The sequence below is a fragment of the Gossypium hirsutum genome, chromosome D05 (assembly GCF_007990345.1).
Source record: "Gossypium hirsutum isolate 1008001.06 chromosome D05, Gossypium_hirsutum_v2.1, whole genome shotgun sequence".
NCBI classification, from domain to species: domain Eukaryota; kingdom Viridiplantae; phylum Streptophyta; class Magnoliopsida; order Malvales; family Malvaceae; genus Gossypium; species Gossypium hirsutum.
The window spans coordinates 17,900,316-17,918,069 of record NC_053441.1 but is presented as its reverse complement, the minus strand read 5'-3'; the positions used below and the strand labels follow the sequence as shown (position 1 = coordinate 17,918,069).

The following is a 17,754-nucleotide window of genomic DNA, read 5'->3' as shown; positions in this document are numbered from 1 at the left end:
CGATTCTCGGAACTAGCGTAGCGTGTATGAGTCTAGCTATACATGCCATATTTTTATATCGAGATAGTGTGATGACTGCTGACGTCTAAAAATGTGTTTTCGTATAGTAATGGATCCCGAACGAGCCGTAGTGATGATGTTGAGAGTATAGCGCCTGCTCCCGCGCAAGGGACAGAGCCAGTAGATTCTCGACCAATCTCGAGTAACCAGGAGGGAGAGGCTAAACAAGCCTTCTACCAAATGATGAATGACTGGTTTACTCATTATGTCCGAACTAATCCGTTACACAACAACCTCCACCCCCGACTAATCCATCTTCGATTCCTGTTATACCCCAAGTAAGTGATCCGATGAGATTACTTAAGCCTCCGGTTGACAAAATTCGAAAACACGGGGCCGAAGAGTTCAGAGCTACTGATGATGATGATGCTGAGCGAGCTGAATTCTGGCTTGATAATACTATTCGAGTGTTTGATGAGTTGTCTTGCACCCCTGATGAGTGCTTGAAATGTGCCATATCCTTGCTACGGGACACTGTATATCACTGGTGGAATACACTAGTATCGGTGGTTCCGAAAGAGCGAGTGACCTGGGAATTCTTTCAGACTGAGTTTCGTAAGAAATACATCAGCCAGAGATTTATTGATCAGAAACGTAAGGAATTTCTTGAACTGAAACAGGATCGTATGACAGTGACAGAATATGAACGGAAATTTGTGAGACTTAGTAGATATGCTCGAGAGTGTGTTTCAACTGAAGCTATCATGTGTAGAAGATTTGAAGATGGGCTGAATGAAGATATTAAACTGTTAGTTGGTATACTTGAGATAAAAGAGTTCGTAGTACTTGTTGAACGAGCTTGTAAAGCTGAGGAGCTCGGGAAAGAGAAGAGGAAAGCTGACTATGAAGCTCGAGATTCTCGTAAAAGATCATTCAGTAAATCATTTCAGTCGACCTCAGGAAATTCAGAGCGGATCATAGCCAATCTAAAGCTACTGCAGGGTTTCCTAAGTATGATCGAGATCGACCCCCTGTGAGTTCACGAGCTACTTCAGTTGCTAGCGTTGGTAGTGTTCGACAAAATAGATCAGAGTGCAAGCATTGTGGGAAATGGCATCCTGGGGATTGCAGATTCCATGATCGGTCTTGCTTCAAGTGTGGTTCAAAAGATCATTTCATTCGAGAGTGTCCGATGGTAGCTGAGCAAAACACTGTGCAGGATACCAGACCGAGTAATGTGCCAGTCCGAGGTAGACCGCCGAGACAATTGAGTAATGTAAGTGGTAGTCAGAGAGGAACCAGGGACACAATAATTCGATCTGAGGCCCGTGCACCTGCCAGAGCTTATGCCATCCGTGCTCGAGAGGAGGCTTCTTCTCCAGATGTTATTACTGGTACTTTCACTCTTTATGATACTAATGTTATTGCATTGATTGATCCTGGTTCGACTCATTCTTATGTGTGTGAGACTTTAGTATTCGGTAAGACTTTGCCTGTTGAGTCTACTGAGTTTGTAATTAAAGTATCGAACCCCCTGGGCCGGTGTGTTTTGGTTGACAAAGTGTGCAAGAATTGTCCGTTGATGATTCGAGATTTATGTTTTCCAGCTGATTTGATGTTGTTACCATTCGACGAGTTCGATATAATTCTGGGTATGGATTGGTTAACTCTGCATGATGCTATTGTAAACTACAAACGGAAAACTATTGATCTACGGTGTCAGAATGATGAGATTATTCGGATCGAATCTAATGATCTGAATGGTTTATCAGCAATAATATCCTCGATGTCGGCTCAGAAGTATGTGAGAAGGGGTTGTGAAGCTTACCTTGCATTTGTTCTTGATAGTAAAGTGACCGAAAAGAAGATTGAATCTGTACCAGTAGTGTGTGAGTATTCAGACGTGTTTCCCGAAGAATTACCGGGTTTGCCACCTATTCGAGAGGTAGAGTTTGGTATTGAGTTAGTACCAGGGACGACTCCCATATCGATAGCTCCGTACCGTATGGCACCGACCGAATTAAAAGAATTGAAAGTACAGTTGCAAGAGCTGACTGATAAAGGTTTTGCACGACCGAGTTTCTCTCCTTGGGGTGCACCAGTTCTATTTGTGAGAAAGAAAGACGGAACGATGAGAATGTGCATTGATTACCGGCAACTCAATAAAGTGACTATAAAGAATAAGTATCCGTTACCACGGATTGATGATTTGTTCGATCAGTTGAAAGGGGCTACTGTGTTTTCAAAGATAGATCTGAGATCAGGCTACTATCAGTTGCGAGTTAAAGACTCTGATGTGCCAAAGACTGCTTTTCGAACGAGGTACGGACATTATGAGTTTCTTGTTATGCCTTTCGGACTTACTAATGCACCTGCTATTTTCATGGATTTGATGAATCGGATCTTTAGGAAGTATCTGGATCGGTTTGTGGTAGTATTTATTGATGACATTTTGATCTACTCTCGAGACGAAAATGAGCATGCTGAACACCTGAGACTTGTGTTACAAACTTTGCGAGATAAGCAGTTGTATGCAAAGTTTAGTAAATGTGAGTTCTGGTTACGTGAAGTCAGTTTTCTGGGCCATGTTGTATCAGCATCGGGTATTTGGGTTGATCCGAGTAAAATTTCAGCTATACTTGATTGGAAACCTCCGAGGAATGTTTCGAAAGTTCGAAGCTTTCTGGGGCTCGCTGGCTATTATAGACGTTTTGTGAAAGGGTTCTCTATGATTGCGACCCCGATGACAAGGCTACTACAAAAAGGCGTTAAGTTTGAGTGGTCAGAAAAGTGTCAGAAAAGTTTCGATCAGTTGAAAGCTCTTTTAACCAAAGCTCCAGTCCTAGTTCAACCCGAATCGGGTAAAGAGTTTGTTATCTATAGTGATGCATCTTTAAATGGTTTGGGCTGTGTATTGATGCAGGAAGGCAAAGTTGTAGCCTATGCCTCGAGACAGTTAAAGCCGCATGAAAAGAACTATCCGACGCATGATCTGGAATTGGTCGCTATTGTATTTGCGTTAAAAATATGGCGTCACTATCTGTTTGGCGAAAGATGTCATGTTTATTCCGATCATAAAAGCTTGAAATATTTGATGACTCAGAAAGATCTGAATTTGAGACAACGTCGATGGTTAGAATTGTTGAAAGATTACGAGCTCGTGATTGACTATCATCCGGGAAAGGCTAATGTTGTTGCTGATGCCCTAAGTCGAAAATCACTGTTTGCTTTGCGTGCAATGAATGCACATATGGTTATGTCTGATGATGGTGCGATAGTAGCTGAGTTGAAAGCAAAACCGTTATTTGTTCAACAGATTTGTGAAGCTCAAAAAGCCGATGATGATTTAATTGCAAAACGAACTCAGTGTGACTTAAATGTTGATTCAGAGTTTCTAGTTGATACTGAGGATTGTTTGAGATTCAGAAACCGATTATGTGTTCCGAAAAATCCAGAGTTAATTCAGATGATTTTGAATGAAGCCCATAATAGTCGATTTTCTGTTCATCCGGGTAGCACGAAAATGTATAATGATCTGAAACAACACTATTGGTGGCATGGAATGAAACGAGACATTTCTGACTTTGTTTCGAAATGTTTAATATGTCAGCAAGTAAAAGCCGAGCATCAGGTACCTTTTGGATTGCTGCAGCCGATCATGATACCTGAATGGAAATGGGACAGAGTTACGATGGATTTTGTATCCGGTTTACCGTTAACACCCAGCAAGAAAGATGCAATTTGGGTTGTTGTTGATAGATTGACAAAATCGGCTCACTTTATTCCGGTTCGTATTGATTATTCGCTTGATAAACTTGCTGAATTGTACATTTCTCAGATTGTAAAATTGCACGGAGTGCCTATTTCTATTATTTCGGACAGAGACCCGAGATTTACATCGCGGTTTTGGAAGAAATTACAAGATGCTTTAGGTACGAAACTACATTTTAGCACAGCTTTCCATCCGCAAACAGATGGTCAATCGGAGCGAATTATACAGATACTTGAGGACATGTTGAGATGTTGCATTCTCGAGTTTGAAGGTACGTGGGAACGATATTTACCTTTGATTGAATTTGCTTATAATAACACCTTTCAATCTAGTATTAAAATGGCACCTTATGAGGCTTTGTACGGTCGTAAATGTCGTACACCACTGTATTGGACCGAGCTCAGTGAAAATAGGATACACGGGGTTGATTTGATTAAAGAGACCGAACAGAAAGTGAAAGTGATTCGGGACAGCCTGAAATCAGCATCAGATCGTCAGAAATCTTATGCGGATTTGAGAAGAAAAGATATAGAATTTCAGATCGGCGATAAAGTGTTTTTGAAAGTCTCACCGTGGAAGAAAGTACTCAGATTCGGTCGTAAAGGCAAATTGAGTCCAAGATTCATTGGACCGTATGAGATTATAGAACGTGTCGGACCGGTTGCTTATAGATTGATGTTACCACCTGAGTTAGAAAAGATTCACAATGTATTTCATGTTTCGATGCTCCGTAGATACCGATCTGATACTTCACATGTGATTTGTCCGACGGAGATTGAAATTAACCCTGATATGTCATATGAAGAAGAACCGATTAGCATTCTGGCTCGTGAGATCAAGGAATTACGAAATAAGAAAATTTCGTTAGTTAAAGTATTGTGGCATAAACACGGAGTTGAAGAAGCAACTTGGGAGTCAGAGGATACAATGAATGAGCGTTATCCAAACCTATTCACCGGTAAGATTTTCGGGGACGAAAATCCCTAAGGGGGGAGAGTTGTAACAACCCGGTTTTGACCCTAATCAGAATAGTGGTTTCGGGACCACAAATCTGAATCAGAAAAATATTTTAATATTATTTTGTGTGTTTATTTTGTGTGCATTCGATGGTGTGAAATTTTCGTGTTTTAATTTCGTTGTTTAAGTGTCCGATTTAATTAAAGGGCTTAATCGCATAAAATAAAAATTTGATGGCTAAGTATGAAAGTGCTTAATTATTTTATCTTTATAATTTGGAGGTTTCATGTTGAAATTTAGCCAATATTAATGGTAGTGGACGGCAATGATGGCTATTATATATATTATATATATATTAATTATAAAAGTAAAATAACAATGATATAATATATTGAAAATAATAAAACTTAAAGATAAAAAAAAAGCCATGCATGTTGTCTTTCTCATTGCCGAATATACAAAAGAAAAAGAAGAAAAAAATAGCAAGCTAGGTTCGGCCCTTATTTTGCTTGATTAAGGTATGTTTTTGCTTCGGTTTTTGATGATTTTTACGTTTTTGAGATCGTTGCTTTGAATACTTCAAAACCCATGTCTTAATTTTGTGAATTGATGAATATTTTGAATTATGCCATTGATGAATATTTGTGTTTTGGGATGTTTGATGATGAATAATGGAAGATATGTCTTAGATTAACATGTTTTGTATTGGTATTTTTGATGAATTTGAGTATTTAGGGCTAAATTGTGAAAATAAATTTTTGAGGGACTAAAATGTGAAATAAATGCAATGTGTGGACTTGTATGAGAACCATGAATATTCGGCCCTTGTGTGTTATGGGCAAATTTTGTGTATTTTGTGTTTTGTGCAAAAAGGACTAAATTGCAAAAAGTGCAAAATGTTAGGGGCAAAATGGTAATTTTCCCATTTATGTATTGTTGGACTCAAATGAATGTTTTGATGAATAAAAAGGTTAAATTTGACTATGTTTAGATCAAGGAACGAAGAAAACGAATTTGGATCGAGGGAAGTCGAAGGTAATCGAATAGTCGATCGTGTTTGCTGTTATCCGAGGTAAGTCTATTAGCTATTTAATGTCATAAAATCAGTATATAAATAAGTATATGAGCTGTTTTTGGATGAATTATAATTAAAATATGATAGTTGAAATAATTAAAAGTATGAGTGAATTATATATATTATGCAAATCTACATCTATATGTTCTCGTATTGAACTTAGGTATGCCATTTATACAAGTTTATAAGGGGTTCGACTATGCAACTATGCATGTATATGTTCTTGTGATAAATTTAAGTATGAAACTTATATATGAAAAAGGGAGATTCGATTAGGTATGTATGTTCTTGTAAAGGTTCTTGAACGGGGTTGAAGAGATGAAATTATTAGCTTGGATTATCTTAATGTGTTCGAAAGTACGATATTAATAGTATGCTTCAATGTGTTAAGTTATATATATATATATTCGGATGTATAATTTAGATATTGAGTTGAATTTGATGACTGAACTTTTTATACCGATGTGGGTTAAGGATATAGTTTATAAATTATTGAGCTGAATTTTTATGTGAATTCTATATACCATTATGATATACAACTCCTATGAATTGAGATTCTTTTGTTAAAGCTCAGTATCATTCGGTTTATCGTTAGTGACATAATTCAGACTTTACGTCTAGCAGGCTTAATGCCGGTGAAATTATTCAGACTATAAGTCTAGCAGGCTTAATGCCGGTGACACATTTCAGACTATAAGTCTAGCAGGCTTAATGCCGGTGACACATTTCGGACTATAAGTCTAGCAGGCTAAGAGCCGGTGTATTGAATCAGGTTTTAAAACCTAGCAGGCTAAATGCCGGTGAATCCGTTTAAAGCATGTGATAATATACAATTGATACCTCTATGATTTTGATTATATGAAATCGATGTATACATAAATGTTCAATCACATGATTTTAGTCATATTAACTTGATGAGCATATATATATACATATATTTGGTCTAAGCAATTGATAGATATGTATATATATATATGTTGCATTCGGCATAGGTGGATATATTTATGTGTATGCATTCGGCATAGGTGAAAATAAGTGTATGTATCTATGCATTCGGCATAGATGGGTATAGGTGCATATGTGCATTCGGCATTTATGGATGATAAGCATAAAAATTTGGCTTTTGATATATGTAGTTGAATAGTTGTATTTAAATGGATTCGATGAAGTGCGAACAATAAGTACTCTAGAAATCAGTATATGCTGTTAAGGATTATGCTAGTAACTTGATTATATGCTTATAATGTATATACATTTGTCCGTTTATGTGTATTAGATAAATATACATCCTTTTAGACTTAAACAAAATGACTCAATAAAGTAGTGTTTGATTAGTAATCATATTTGATGATTGTAATTTCAATAAATTTACTTAAAGAATTATATGATTCTTTTATATGTATTTTAGATATGCTGTAGACTTACTAAGCTATAAAAGCTTACTTTGTTTGCTTTCGTTCATTCGTTTTTATAGATTTTTTTTTGGAGACGCGTTACGAGCTCGGGGATCATCAGCACCGCCCATCACACTATCGACTTCTTTTGGTATTTTGTTAAATATTTGAACTCGATCTTATGGCATGTATAGGCTTGATAATGTTTTGGATAATTTTGAATCCTATTGTGTAAATAGCAATGCGAAAAGAGTTTAACTTCCATGCTTGAATTTGATTATATATGTTCATGAATTGGACTTGCATTTGGAATTAGATATTAAAGTTATGTTTATGTGAGCTTGGTTTCGTAATGCCTCGTAACCCTGATTCGGCGGCGGAGACGGGTTAGGGGTGTTACAGAAGTGACTCCAAAGGCATCCATCTTTTTCTATAAACATTCTTTCCCCAAAAGTCTAAGCTTTTGTTCTTCTCATATTTCCTTTTAATAAAATCTTCATTTTTATTTTATTTATTTTCTTTTCCACCACAACTATGAGCCACTAAACTCATCTAGCCGAAGGTTGTCGATATTCCCCAAAAAGGGTTCTTGAGGCTTAGAGTCCGTACTTAGCCTCCTCGCTGAGTATTCATCATTTTTCCGCACTACGGGGCTGATGATTCCGTCTATGCCCATTAAGAAGTAAGCTTTTCAACATATGCAAATGCGGCTGCTTTGTATATTTTGGGAAGGTTGCACAGCTGGTTCGTTAGCTTACTGCGTCAAAGGTTGGCAAGGCCAAGAGATAAAATGGCGTGGGATTCGCCATTGAGAAGTGTTGATCTAGCATAAGACGATCCCACAGAAGCGATTATTGGCTAGAGTCAGGTTCCACTAAATCGTAAGTCTAAATCCTTGGAGTTGGTGGTCGTATGCGTCCTCTTCCGCTATAATTGGCTTATTCGGTTTGGGAAGGATCATCTAAAAGCTGAGGATTGAACCCAAGGCGAAACGAGACAACTGGAGGCTGGAACATCCCATAAGAATTTCCTTTCTCTCAACTCTATTTTTAATTTCTCGAATCTTCAATTCAATATTCTTAATTCTATTTTTATTTTATTTTTCGTTTCCAGATCCAAACCTTTAATTCTGTTATTTTCTCATTTTTTTCCAAGAACGCAAGTTTTCTTGGGCAAGATTCTGCCTGGAATTTCATGGAACAAGACATTGTGCAAATCCAGTCCCTAAGGATTTTACTCTACTTCCCTTTTACTATTCTTTTTCATTATTTATTAGGGATAGGATATTTTTGGTGCTTTCAACGACCGCATCATATGATTTCTAGTCCTATAAAAAACTTATAGAACATTGGAAAGATAAATTTACTAATGGTACTAATAAATATGAAAGAATATAATATTTAAAATTAATATAAGAACTTTATGAAAAATATAAAGATTTATTTACTTTATTTACATATCATTATATGTTAAAATATGACACTACAAACAGTAGTAGTTCTAGTAATTCTGATAACTTAGACTTAAAAGTCATTAGTTATAATTCTGATGAAGAAAAAACTTCAACAAATGAGAAAGAAAATATTCCAAAACCTATGGATACTGAACAAACAAATCCTTATGAAAAAAGGAAAATAGAATCAGATCTTTAAAAATATGATTATTTGAGATCTTTTAATAAAGATTTTGAAAAAGTTGAAATACAACTAGAATTTTTTGTAACAAAACTGAAAATATAGTTACTAATGATGTAAAACTTGAATATCTAGGAGAAACATCTAGTCAATCTATTCAACAAAGAATAGATAATTTAAATAAAAGAAATGTAGCTCAATAAGGAATATATTTAGACTTAACTAATATTTCTATAGTGACTATGAAAAAACCATAGATGATTGGGACAGTCTTTGACTATTGTTGTAAACAACAACAATACTTGGTCAAAAGAAAATTCCTTAAATTCTCAAACAGAGAAAGAAGAAAATAATATACTCATAGGAATAAAAAAAAGGTCATATTCCTATATTTCCTACTAAAACAAGTAGAAATTATAGAAACACTAGAATAGAAGAACTATAAACTTCAATAATTATTCAACAAATAAAAATTGGAGAAAAAGATATAATTACTTTTTCAAAATTTCTAATCCAGAAAATATTATACTTATATTGAAATTTCTTTTCAATTTAGAGAATATAAAAAATATTCTTTACATGCTTTATTAGATACTGGAGCTACAACCAGTAGTTGCAAAAAAAATGACATTCCTGTAGAAAAATGGGAAACTATGAAAAATCCTATAAAAGCAATAGGAATAGATGGTAATGAAACTATAATTCAATATAAAGCTAGAAATATATCAATCTACATAAATAATGTAAGATTTGTGATTCCTAAAATTTTATATTTTACTGTAATGCATGGAGATATATTATTAGGAAATAATTTTATATATCAACATCTACCATTTTTTATTGATTAAAATTTAATTATGTTATCTGTAGAAAAATCTTCTGTGAAAATATCATTGGTAGAAAACCATAAATTTGTGTGTGATAAAAATTTTACACCAACAAAGAAAGAACATATTAAACAACTAGAAACAAATCATTGGTTGTTTAAAATTTTAGAAGATAATTTTAGTGAAGAACCATTAAAATTATGGCAAAATAGTCCTAGATACTGTGAAATTAAATTGAAAAAACCCAATAAAATTATTAGAGTTAAACCTATGATCTATATTAAACAAGATATAGATGAATTTGAAATACATATTAATGAATTATTAAAAAAAGGATTAATAGAAAAAACTAATAGTCCACATTCTAGTCCAGCTTTTATGGTTAGAAACTATGCTGAAATAAAAAGAGGAAAAGCTAGGATGGTTATTAATTATAAAAGATTAAATCAAAATATTATTTTTTATGGATATTTTATTCCAAGAAAAGATGTTTTTGATTAATCAAGCTAAACACTTTAGTAAATTTGATTGTAAATCGAGATTTTGGCAAATTATGCTAACTGATAAATCTAAACCTTTAACAGCCTTTAGTACTCCTAGTGGACATTATCAATGGAGAGTAATGCCATTTGGACTTTGTAATAGCCTTTAGTACTCCTAGTGGACATTATCAATGGAGAGTAATGCCATTTGGACTTTGTAATGCTCCTCAAATCTTCCAAAGATGGATGGATTCTATTTTTAATAAATATAAAAAATTTTGTGTAGTATATATAGATGATATTTTAATATTTTCAGATACATTAGAAAAACATAGAAAACATCTTAATATTATTTCTCTATATTAAACCCTAAAGAGATAGAGCTAGAGAAAACAACAATAGAATTTTTAGGATTAAAATTATCTGCATACAATAATTTTTTACTCTTAAGCCTATAAATTTTTTTAAAACGTTTCTGTTTAATAATTTTTAGCATTTTATAAAATTAAAAGAAAATCTAATACACAATTTAAAAAATAGAAGTATTTAAATAAAAGTTGCATATAATATCATAATAATATTAATATATTAAAAAACCTATCATGAACAAGCAAAGATATAACTTTCCCTAGGTTTTAGATTGTATTTTATAAATATATTTTTTGAGAATTTAGTTGGTTTAAGTTTAGTTTTTATTTCTGTTAATTTTTTATTAAATTTAAATTCATGACAATTTCCTTTTGTTATATGATTATCAAATGTGTGTTTTTTTATTTGTTTATTTTTTGAATAGATAAGATAAAATACAATTCTACTCTTAATATGACGAATTTTATAATATTTTAATAAAGTAAGGATGGAAATTTAAGAAATAAAAAATGGTTCAGTGTTAAAATTTTTTTCACGGGGAAAGTTTATGGATAGCAGAGACAAAACATAATGCAAGCGGGAAGCAGCCCATTAGCCCAGTCCCCCATCTATAAACCGTAGAGTTCAGTCTCCGCACCTACTTTGGCTGGGGAAGTCTGATGACACCCCCCTCCCCTCCCCTCAACCGAAACCAATAAGCCTCGTCCTTTTAGACGTCTCTTCTCTAAACTTTTAACCTTTCAACTACTCCCTTTGGTCTTCAGCCTCAGCTCATCCATCTCTAAAATCCTCTCCATCTAAACCCAAACGATTGTCTCCTGATCATTAGATTCCTGACTCATTTTGCCTTCCCATTTTACATCCTTTGGATTCTTCGTTGTTTCTGTGCAGAAACAATGAATTGAAACGCAAAGCATTTATTCCATAAACACAATCCCCCTATCCTTCCCCCCTCCCAAAAAAAAAAACCCCGGTCTTTAGGTGTGGATCTGTGTGGTCAAGCAAATGGGAGATTCTAGTGAGGATTGTAGAAGCAGGGAAGAGGAAATCTTTTGGACCCATTTTCAGTGCATTCATTTCTCTCAATTTCTCCGTGGTGATTTTCTTCATCAGCTTGTGAGTTCCCTTGCTTTGTCTTTTTTATTGTTGTATTGTGGCTTAGTGAAGCAGAAACCCAAAGAAATCAAGGAGGTTGCAGTACCCTAGTTCATTCATGTCTTTTAACACATTTTATATTTTGGCCTAAAAGAGATGTGTGGAGGGGTGTTAGGCAGGTATTAGCAATCAATTGTACCTTTCTTTGGTTTGTTCTTTGCTAAAAAATTCTGGAATTGTTGCCTCGTTTACCTTTGATAGTGAACCTCACCTTGTATTGCAGGAAATACCAGAAAAATTCGCTAAGAATATTAGGAAAAAGCTTCCTGAAACCGTCACTGTTAAAGGTCCTAGCGGTATCATATGGGATCTAGGACTGACTGCAGATGGTGATACCTTGTTCTTCAACGATGGATGGAGAAATTTTGTACTAGACCATTCTTTGGAAGAGAATGACTTGTTGATCTTCAAGTACAATGGGTTGTCCCATTTTGATGTTCTTATGTTTGAGGGCCAGAGCTTGTGTGAGAAGGGATCTTCTTATTTTGTGAGGAAGTGTGTGCATCCGGAATCGGAGAATGGATACCAAAATAAACGAAAGATTGATGAGAACCCTGATGAAATTGTGCACAAATCTTCACAGTGTGGTCTTGAAAGCAGTCCCGAGAAATCTACTAACAATGACATTGGCACAGCGCCATCAAGGGGACCTATCAACTCTGCACCTACTAATAAGAAGATGCGGTATGCAGGTTCTTCTACTAAATCGATCTATGCTAGGCACCTTGGAGGCAAAGAACGTTGTACTTTTCCTGGAGAAGTGAGGTTCGAAACTGGTAGGGTAGAAGCACTTCTAGAAACTTTTTCTGTACATAAGACTTGCTTTCCACGGTAAATTTAACTTAAGTTTCCCGACACTGAAAATATTATGGTCTTTGCATAGAATTTTGGAACTTCTTGGTAATTTATTGGATGTTCATTTGTTGCGTCTTGTTGTTAGACTCTGGATAGGAATGTGCATTTTAATGACCAAAATGAAAAGCAGTAGTATTGCCTTTGGTAGAAAGCTAAATTGGGTGATGTTGTTACTGTGTCTTAAACCCTGATTCAGAGTTTGATGGTGCAATAATGGATGAAGGTGACTTTAGCCCTCACCCTACATGTTATAACGGGCCTTTGACTCAATTCGAGAAAGCAAATGCCATTGCAAAGGCACAGGAAGCATTAACCAGAGATGGTTTTATGGTGGTTATGAAGCCTACGCATGTATGGAGACGGTTTTACATGGTAAATTTCATCCCTGAACTTGATTGAGAAAAATACCCCTTTGCTGCATTAAAATTAGATGATGGTGTTAAACCTCCACCTTGTTTATTGTCTGGGTACATGCAGGCAATCCCTGTTGCCTGGACGGCTAAACATCACTTAAAAGAAAACACAGATATCATTCTACGCATTAACAAGCGTACATGGAGGACCAGGTATAATTATCACAAAAATCGTGATTGTGGAGGGCTTTCTGGTGGTTGGAAGTGTTTTGTGAATGACAATAATTTAATAGAATATGATGTGTGTGTATTTGAGCCTTCCAATATAGGAGGAAAACCTATCATCCTGGATGTTATCATCATTCGGGTTCTGGACTCAGCAGTTCAAGCACCAGTACCTCTGACCATAACACACCCTGCCTCTTGCTAAATCGCAGCAGTTAACTCTCAGAATCTGCCAGAAATGAAATAGCAGTTTAGTGATGGCATCATCTCTAGGTACGTCAAGCTATGGATGTTTGATATGTTGTGAAGTTGTAGTTTAGAATGTTGGTTAATCTGTGTTGCTACTACTGCCTGATGGAAAGTTGATCTGGTTGTAATTTTATGTATGTTTTAGATGGTTATTGTTCTGCCATTGATCTCTTTTTCCATCTCTGTGAGGTTTGTTGCTAGAGTGGTTTCATTATCAATCATATTGCTGTTTAGCTCACCTCTTTATCTAATCTCTAGTGAGGCATAACTCTTGACATGCGTGTCTACTTGCATTTCATTAATGATATAATGGTAAGATCGTAGCAGCTACGTTTCATGTGAAGGTAAGATTGCAGCAGCCTTGTTTGCTTGGTATGGGTATTAATATTGTAATGTCTTTTTTTTACACTAATCATTTGTTTGGTTGTGAAATTCAACTCAATACCTTCATTTAATTTTTATGTTTCCCACTCTATTTTGGCTCAAAAAATAAACTTCACTGTCGTTTTTTTCCTCCGTTTATTCTAATATAATTTTTTTATTGATATAATTTAGAAATTTATGAGATCTCTTTTTTAAAAAAGAATGATCGCAACTTTCATTTTTTTAAATATATTATTCCTATAAAATTATGTACCGAAATTTGTTTATGCTTTATTTTATAAAATATTTTCATAAAAAAATGACTATATTTAAGAAAAAACGGACCTGAAAATCAACTTTTATAAAATATCTTTACTTATGGAGGTACAGAATTATTACAACTATTTTTTTACAACAATTTTATTTATCAAACATTGAATTATTTAAGAATTGATATGATGATAACTATTTTAGCATTTGCTAATTGAATAAACTTTTCCTTGTGTTATTATACTAACCAATCAAATCAACCAAGCGAGGCGCAAGTGTCATTTCTCTACTTCCATAGAGGTACACAATTTGAGTTTTGTGCCTTTGGTAAAGATCTAACAATCTAACGATCATGTTAAATGGTTCCAACGATGACCGAACTTTTAAACTACAAAGCGAGAAGGTAACCGGAATTTCATAGGAGACAACAGAGCAGCCTGAGGGAAAAAAGAGGAACTGACAGGCAATGAGCATCGCATCGCTCCAAACATCAGATGACATAGAAGGCATCAACTTTGTTCCTCAAACATAGGGCCTTTGGCATGCAGAAAACAATTGCCAACTAATGAAAGCCATCACCAAAGATGTGAATAATTCAAAGCCTACCACCTTTGGAAAGTGCCATCCCAATCCTCGCCTTAGGTAGCTATAAAAGGAAAATTATTTTCACTTGAGAATTTAATGCAAAGTCCATTTATATAATCTAAGGATGTCCACGGGAGGGGTTAAATTGAGGGTAGATGTTGTGACAAGTTAAAACAGACCTTGTAATGGATGGCATGGTTGCAACAATTCCAGCGCATGCATATATTATGGGAATCAAAGTCTTGGGCTTGTTCTTTCTGAGCCAAATCAAAGATCCCAATGCTGCAAGAGATATACTCAACACCTGAAATGAGAAATGGATAAAGATGTCCATAAGGAGAGCTATAAGTGGTGATTTCGGAATTGATTAAAGAAACCAAATTCTAATATCTATCACTATTCTAATTTAGGAAAGACATTTGCGAATAAACCTACTGTGCAGAATGAAGAATGCCTAAAAAAGTTCCAAAAAGCAATGTTCGAACCATTAAAGAAATAAACATACCAAATTTGCATTTGCTTCTAGGCCTTGCAGAATGTAATCCCAAGTGAATTCTAGTCCCCTTGCTCCCACCCAAAGTGGTGCCAATCTATGTAGCACAGAATCAGCAAAAGCCCATCCTATCAACAGGGAAAGAAAAAAAGAACCCAGCAAAATGTTCTGAATGAAACTCATCTCCACATTTTCAAATATAAAATTTCATCTATCATTACAGATTTCAAATTTTGATCCTCGACAATTAACTAACCCTTGCATAATTGGCAAAACTAGCATTAAACATTCACCAATATCGAGCGATTTCAAGCATCTTGGATAGCCTGAACATTTTTTTCATACCATAATATTTATTTTGTTTGTTATAAAGATCACAGCTTGCTCATAGTAATTCAACTCACCAATAATTTAGATGATCCGAGGAATGGTGACAGACTTAAGGGTCAAAAACCACAAATGCAAAATTATGCTTCTTTTTTCTAATTTTTATTTGCAAGGGGGAGAGGGTATCAGGAAGGGAACCACTGAATTTCAACCTAAAGGACTTGAGTCAAAATCACACTCACCAAGTCCAACAGCTTGAAATTTATGATTTTGAGAGATGTTCCTGTGAGTCAACTGTGTTAAGGCAAAATAAAGTCCAGCAACATCTATAAAACCAATCAGTGCTTTCAAAAGTTCCTGAAATGTATAACCAACAAATTTCTCCATAAGTTTGAAATATATAGATTATTTATAATGACTCATGCGGTATAACAACCGATATCTCTAACGCACCAATATGCAAATGCAGCCAAGAAAGTAGTAAAAGTTTTCACATTATTTTCTAGCTAATAACATCATCTTCGAACTAACCACAAAAGTAAATAAAATCAAACTGCCACAAACCACAGTAAAAACTTGAAATCATGAAGAACTAGAGCAATTTTTACATTCCTCCATGTAATTCCAATTTCTGAAACTAGAAAATGGAAATACCTGGTATGGATCAAAGCCATCATTCTCAGACACCTGCAAAAATGTTGCAAGGCAAACGAGCTGCCACCATAAAGAAACAAAACAAATTAACCATCAAAAACACTAGGTATAAACACGAATAAGATTGAAATCTAGCACAGAGTTCAGCGACAAAGATATTTACAAGCTGGACAGACCTTCACCAAAGCTGTTCCAAGATAAACAAGAGCGGCTTTTACAGAGGTACCAAGAGTATCATACTCTGATCTGCATAAACATGATTCACTATTAAGTCAACTGATATATATATATATATACAATACTATAATTTAGTAGATAAATAACAATTTCGTTCAACAAATTTAACTAACCAAATTCTCAAAAAATCAACTACAGAACAGTACAAATTTTCTACTAAATCTAATTAGTTCCAAACTATAGCCGTCGAACATTTTAATCATACTCTTTTTAACGTTTTTTCAGTACTAATTTTGCTCATTTTTTTCTTATTGCAGAGAGATTTTTATTCCCTAAAAAACCAGAATCATTTCCCTCGATAAAATATTTTCCTAGTTTGAACAAACAGATCGAAGTTTAAATTCTCTAATTAGAGTTCACTTTCGTGGAAAATTAAGAAATTAAAGACATAATTAAAAGAAATAAATCACAGATTACCCGAAAACCAGATAAAGAATCGAGTAAAAAGGGAGGCGGAACGTACAAGGGAGTGGCGGAGTAGTAGACGGCGTGAGGACCGAAGGTGAGTATCGCACAGTTGAAGAAGTGGAACATCGTCATTTTTTGCGAGTCTCAATCTGATCGCAAACCGGTGATGCTTTGTTTGTCTCTTGAACAAATTTGGATCGAGGAATCTGTTTTGTGAAAGGGGCGCTAAAGAACCCGTTACACTACGAGCCTGGAATACGCCTTGAAGCATCTATTTGGGCTTTTGGGCTAGATAGCAGATGGATATTTAAATTTAACTAATAAAATTGCGTCATTAAAAATATTAACATAACGTGTCATTCTTTTTCTCTGTTTTGGTACCTTTGATAATTGGGGGGGGGGGTAAAAGATTAAGCTATGCCACACAATTTTATGTATTGTATTATTTAGTATTTACTGTGTAAATTTTGATTTGAGATGAACCAAAATTGACGAGAAAACCAAAAAGAGAGAATTCAAATCTATGCATCATTTTGACTTTATATAAAAACATAATATCTATTATTTTGTTAAAATAAAGACATTATGATAATTCGGAAATTAAATAGTACTAGTTGATGAGAGTTACTTCGGAAAAGTCGAATTTTTTTAGTTATTCTCTCAATTTGAATAAAATGCAATTGGATCTAATATGTATGAGTTGTCGGTCATAATCTATATGGATAGAATTTATAGTGGAATCTCAAAAAACAAGCAAGTTCTGCTAGCCCTTTTTATTAGGAATTTGATATTTTTATTTCCGTCTCAGCAAATAGTTTTCTTTCCACAAGGAATCGTGATGTCTTTCTATAGGATCGCATACCTCTTTATTGGCTCCTATTTGTGGTGCATGATTTTTTTGAAATGTAGGCAGTGGTTATGATCGATTCGATAGAATAGAAAGGAAGGAATAGTATGTATTTTTCGTTGGGATTTTCCTAGAAAAAATCGTCGCATCTTTTTTACGAATTTTTATGAAAAATATTCAGTCCATCAGAATAAAAGTTAAAGAGGGTATTTATACTCGTTTC

General features: G+C 34.7%; 2 protein-coding genes across 5 annotated transcripts; one reads left to right on the top strand and one right to left on the bottom strand.

The window, feature by feature from the left end:
- The first annotated feature begins 11,063 nt into the window (after positions 1-11,063).
- On the top strand, positions 11,064-13,585 carry LOC107887024 (B3 domain-containing protein REM16). Of its 4 annotated transcripts, none has more exons than XM_041094115.1 (5): positions 11,111-11,626; positions 11,889-12,441; positions 12,744-12,892; positions 12,998-13,086; positions 13,203-13,585. In XM_041094115.1, exons 1-5 carry the CDS (start codon positions 11,516-11,518, stop codon positions 13,315-13,317), a joined length of 1,017 nt encoding a protein of 338 aa, XP_040950049.1. In that variant the 5' UTR covers positions 11,111-11,515; the 3' UTR covers positions 13,318-13,585. The 4 variants fall into 4 exon arrangements, with proteins under 4 accessions (XP_016666647.2, XP_040950049.1, XP_040950048.1 ...); XM_041094114.1 differs by having other exon boundaries at positions 11,117-11,626; positions 12,717-12,892; XM_016811158.2 differs by having other exon boundaries at positions 11,064-11,626; positions 12,717-12,892; positions 12,998-13,585.
- Positions 13,586-14,194: 609 nt separating this feature from the next.
- On the bottom strand, positions 14,195-16,965 carry LOC121217793 (transmembrane protein 147). The gene is made up of 7 exons (XM_041094116.1): positions 16,740-16,965; positions 16,216-16,285; positions 16,040-16,099; positions 15,628-15,742; positions 15,071-15,186; positions 14,745-14,869; positions 14,195-14,626 (listed from the first exon to the last, which is right to left on the bottom strand). The coding sequence occupies exons 1-7, from the start codon at positions 16,814-16,816 to the stop codon at positions 14,503-14,505; spliced, it is 687 nt and encodes a 228-aa protein (XP_040950050.1). The 5' UTR covers positions 16,817-16,965; the 3' UTR covers positions 14,195-14,502.
- Positions 16,966-17,754: the final 789 nt, after the last annotated feature.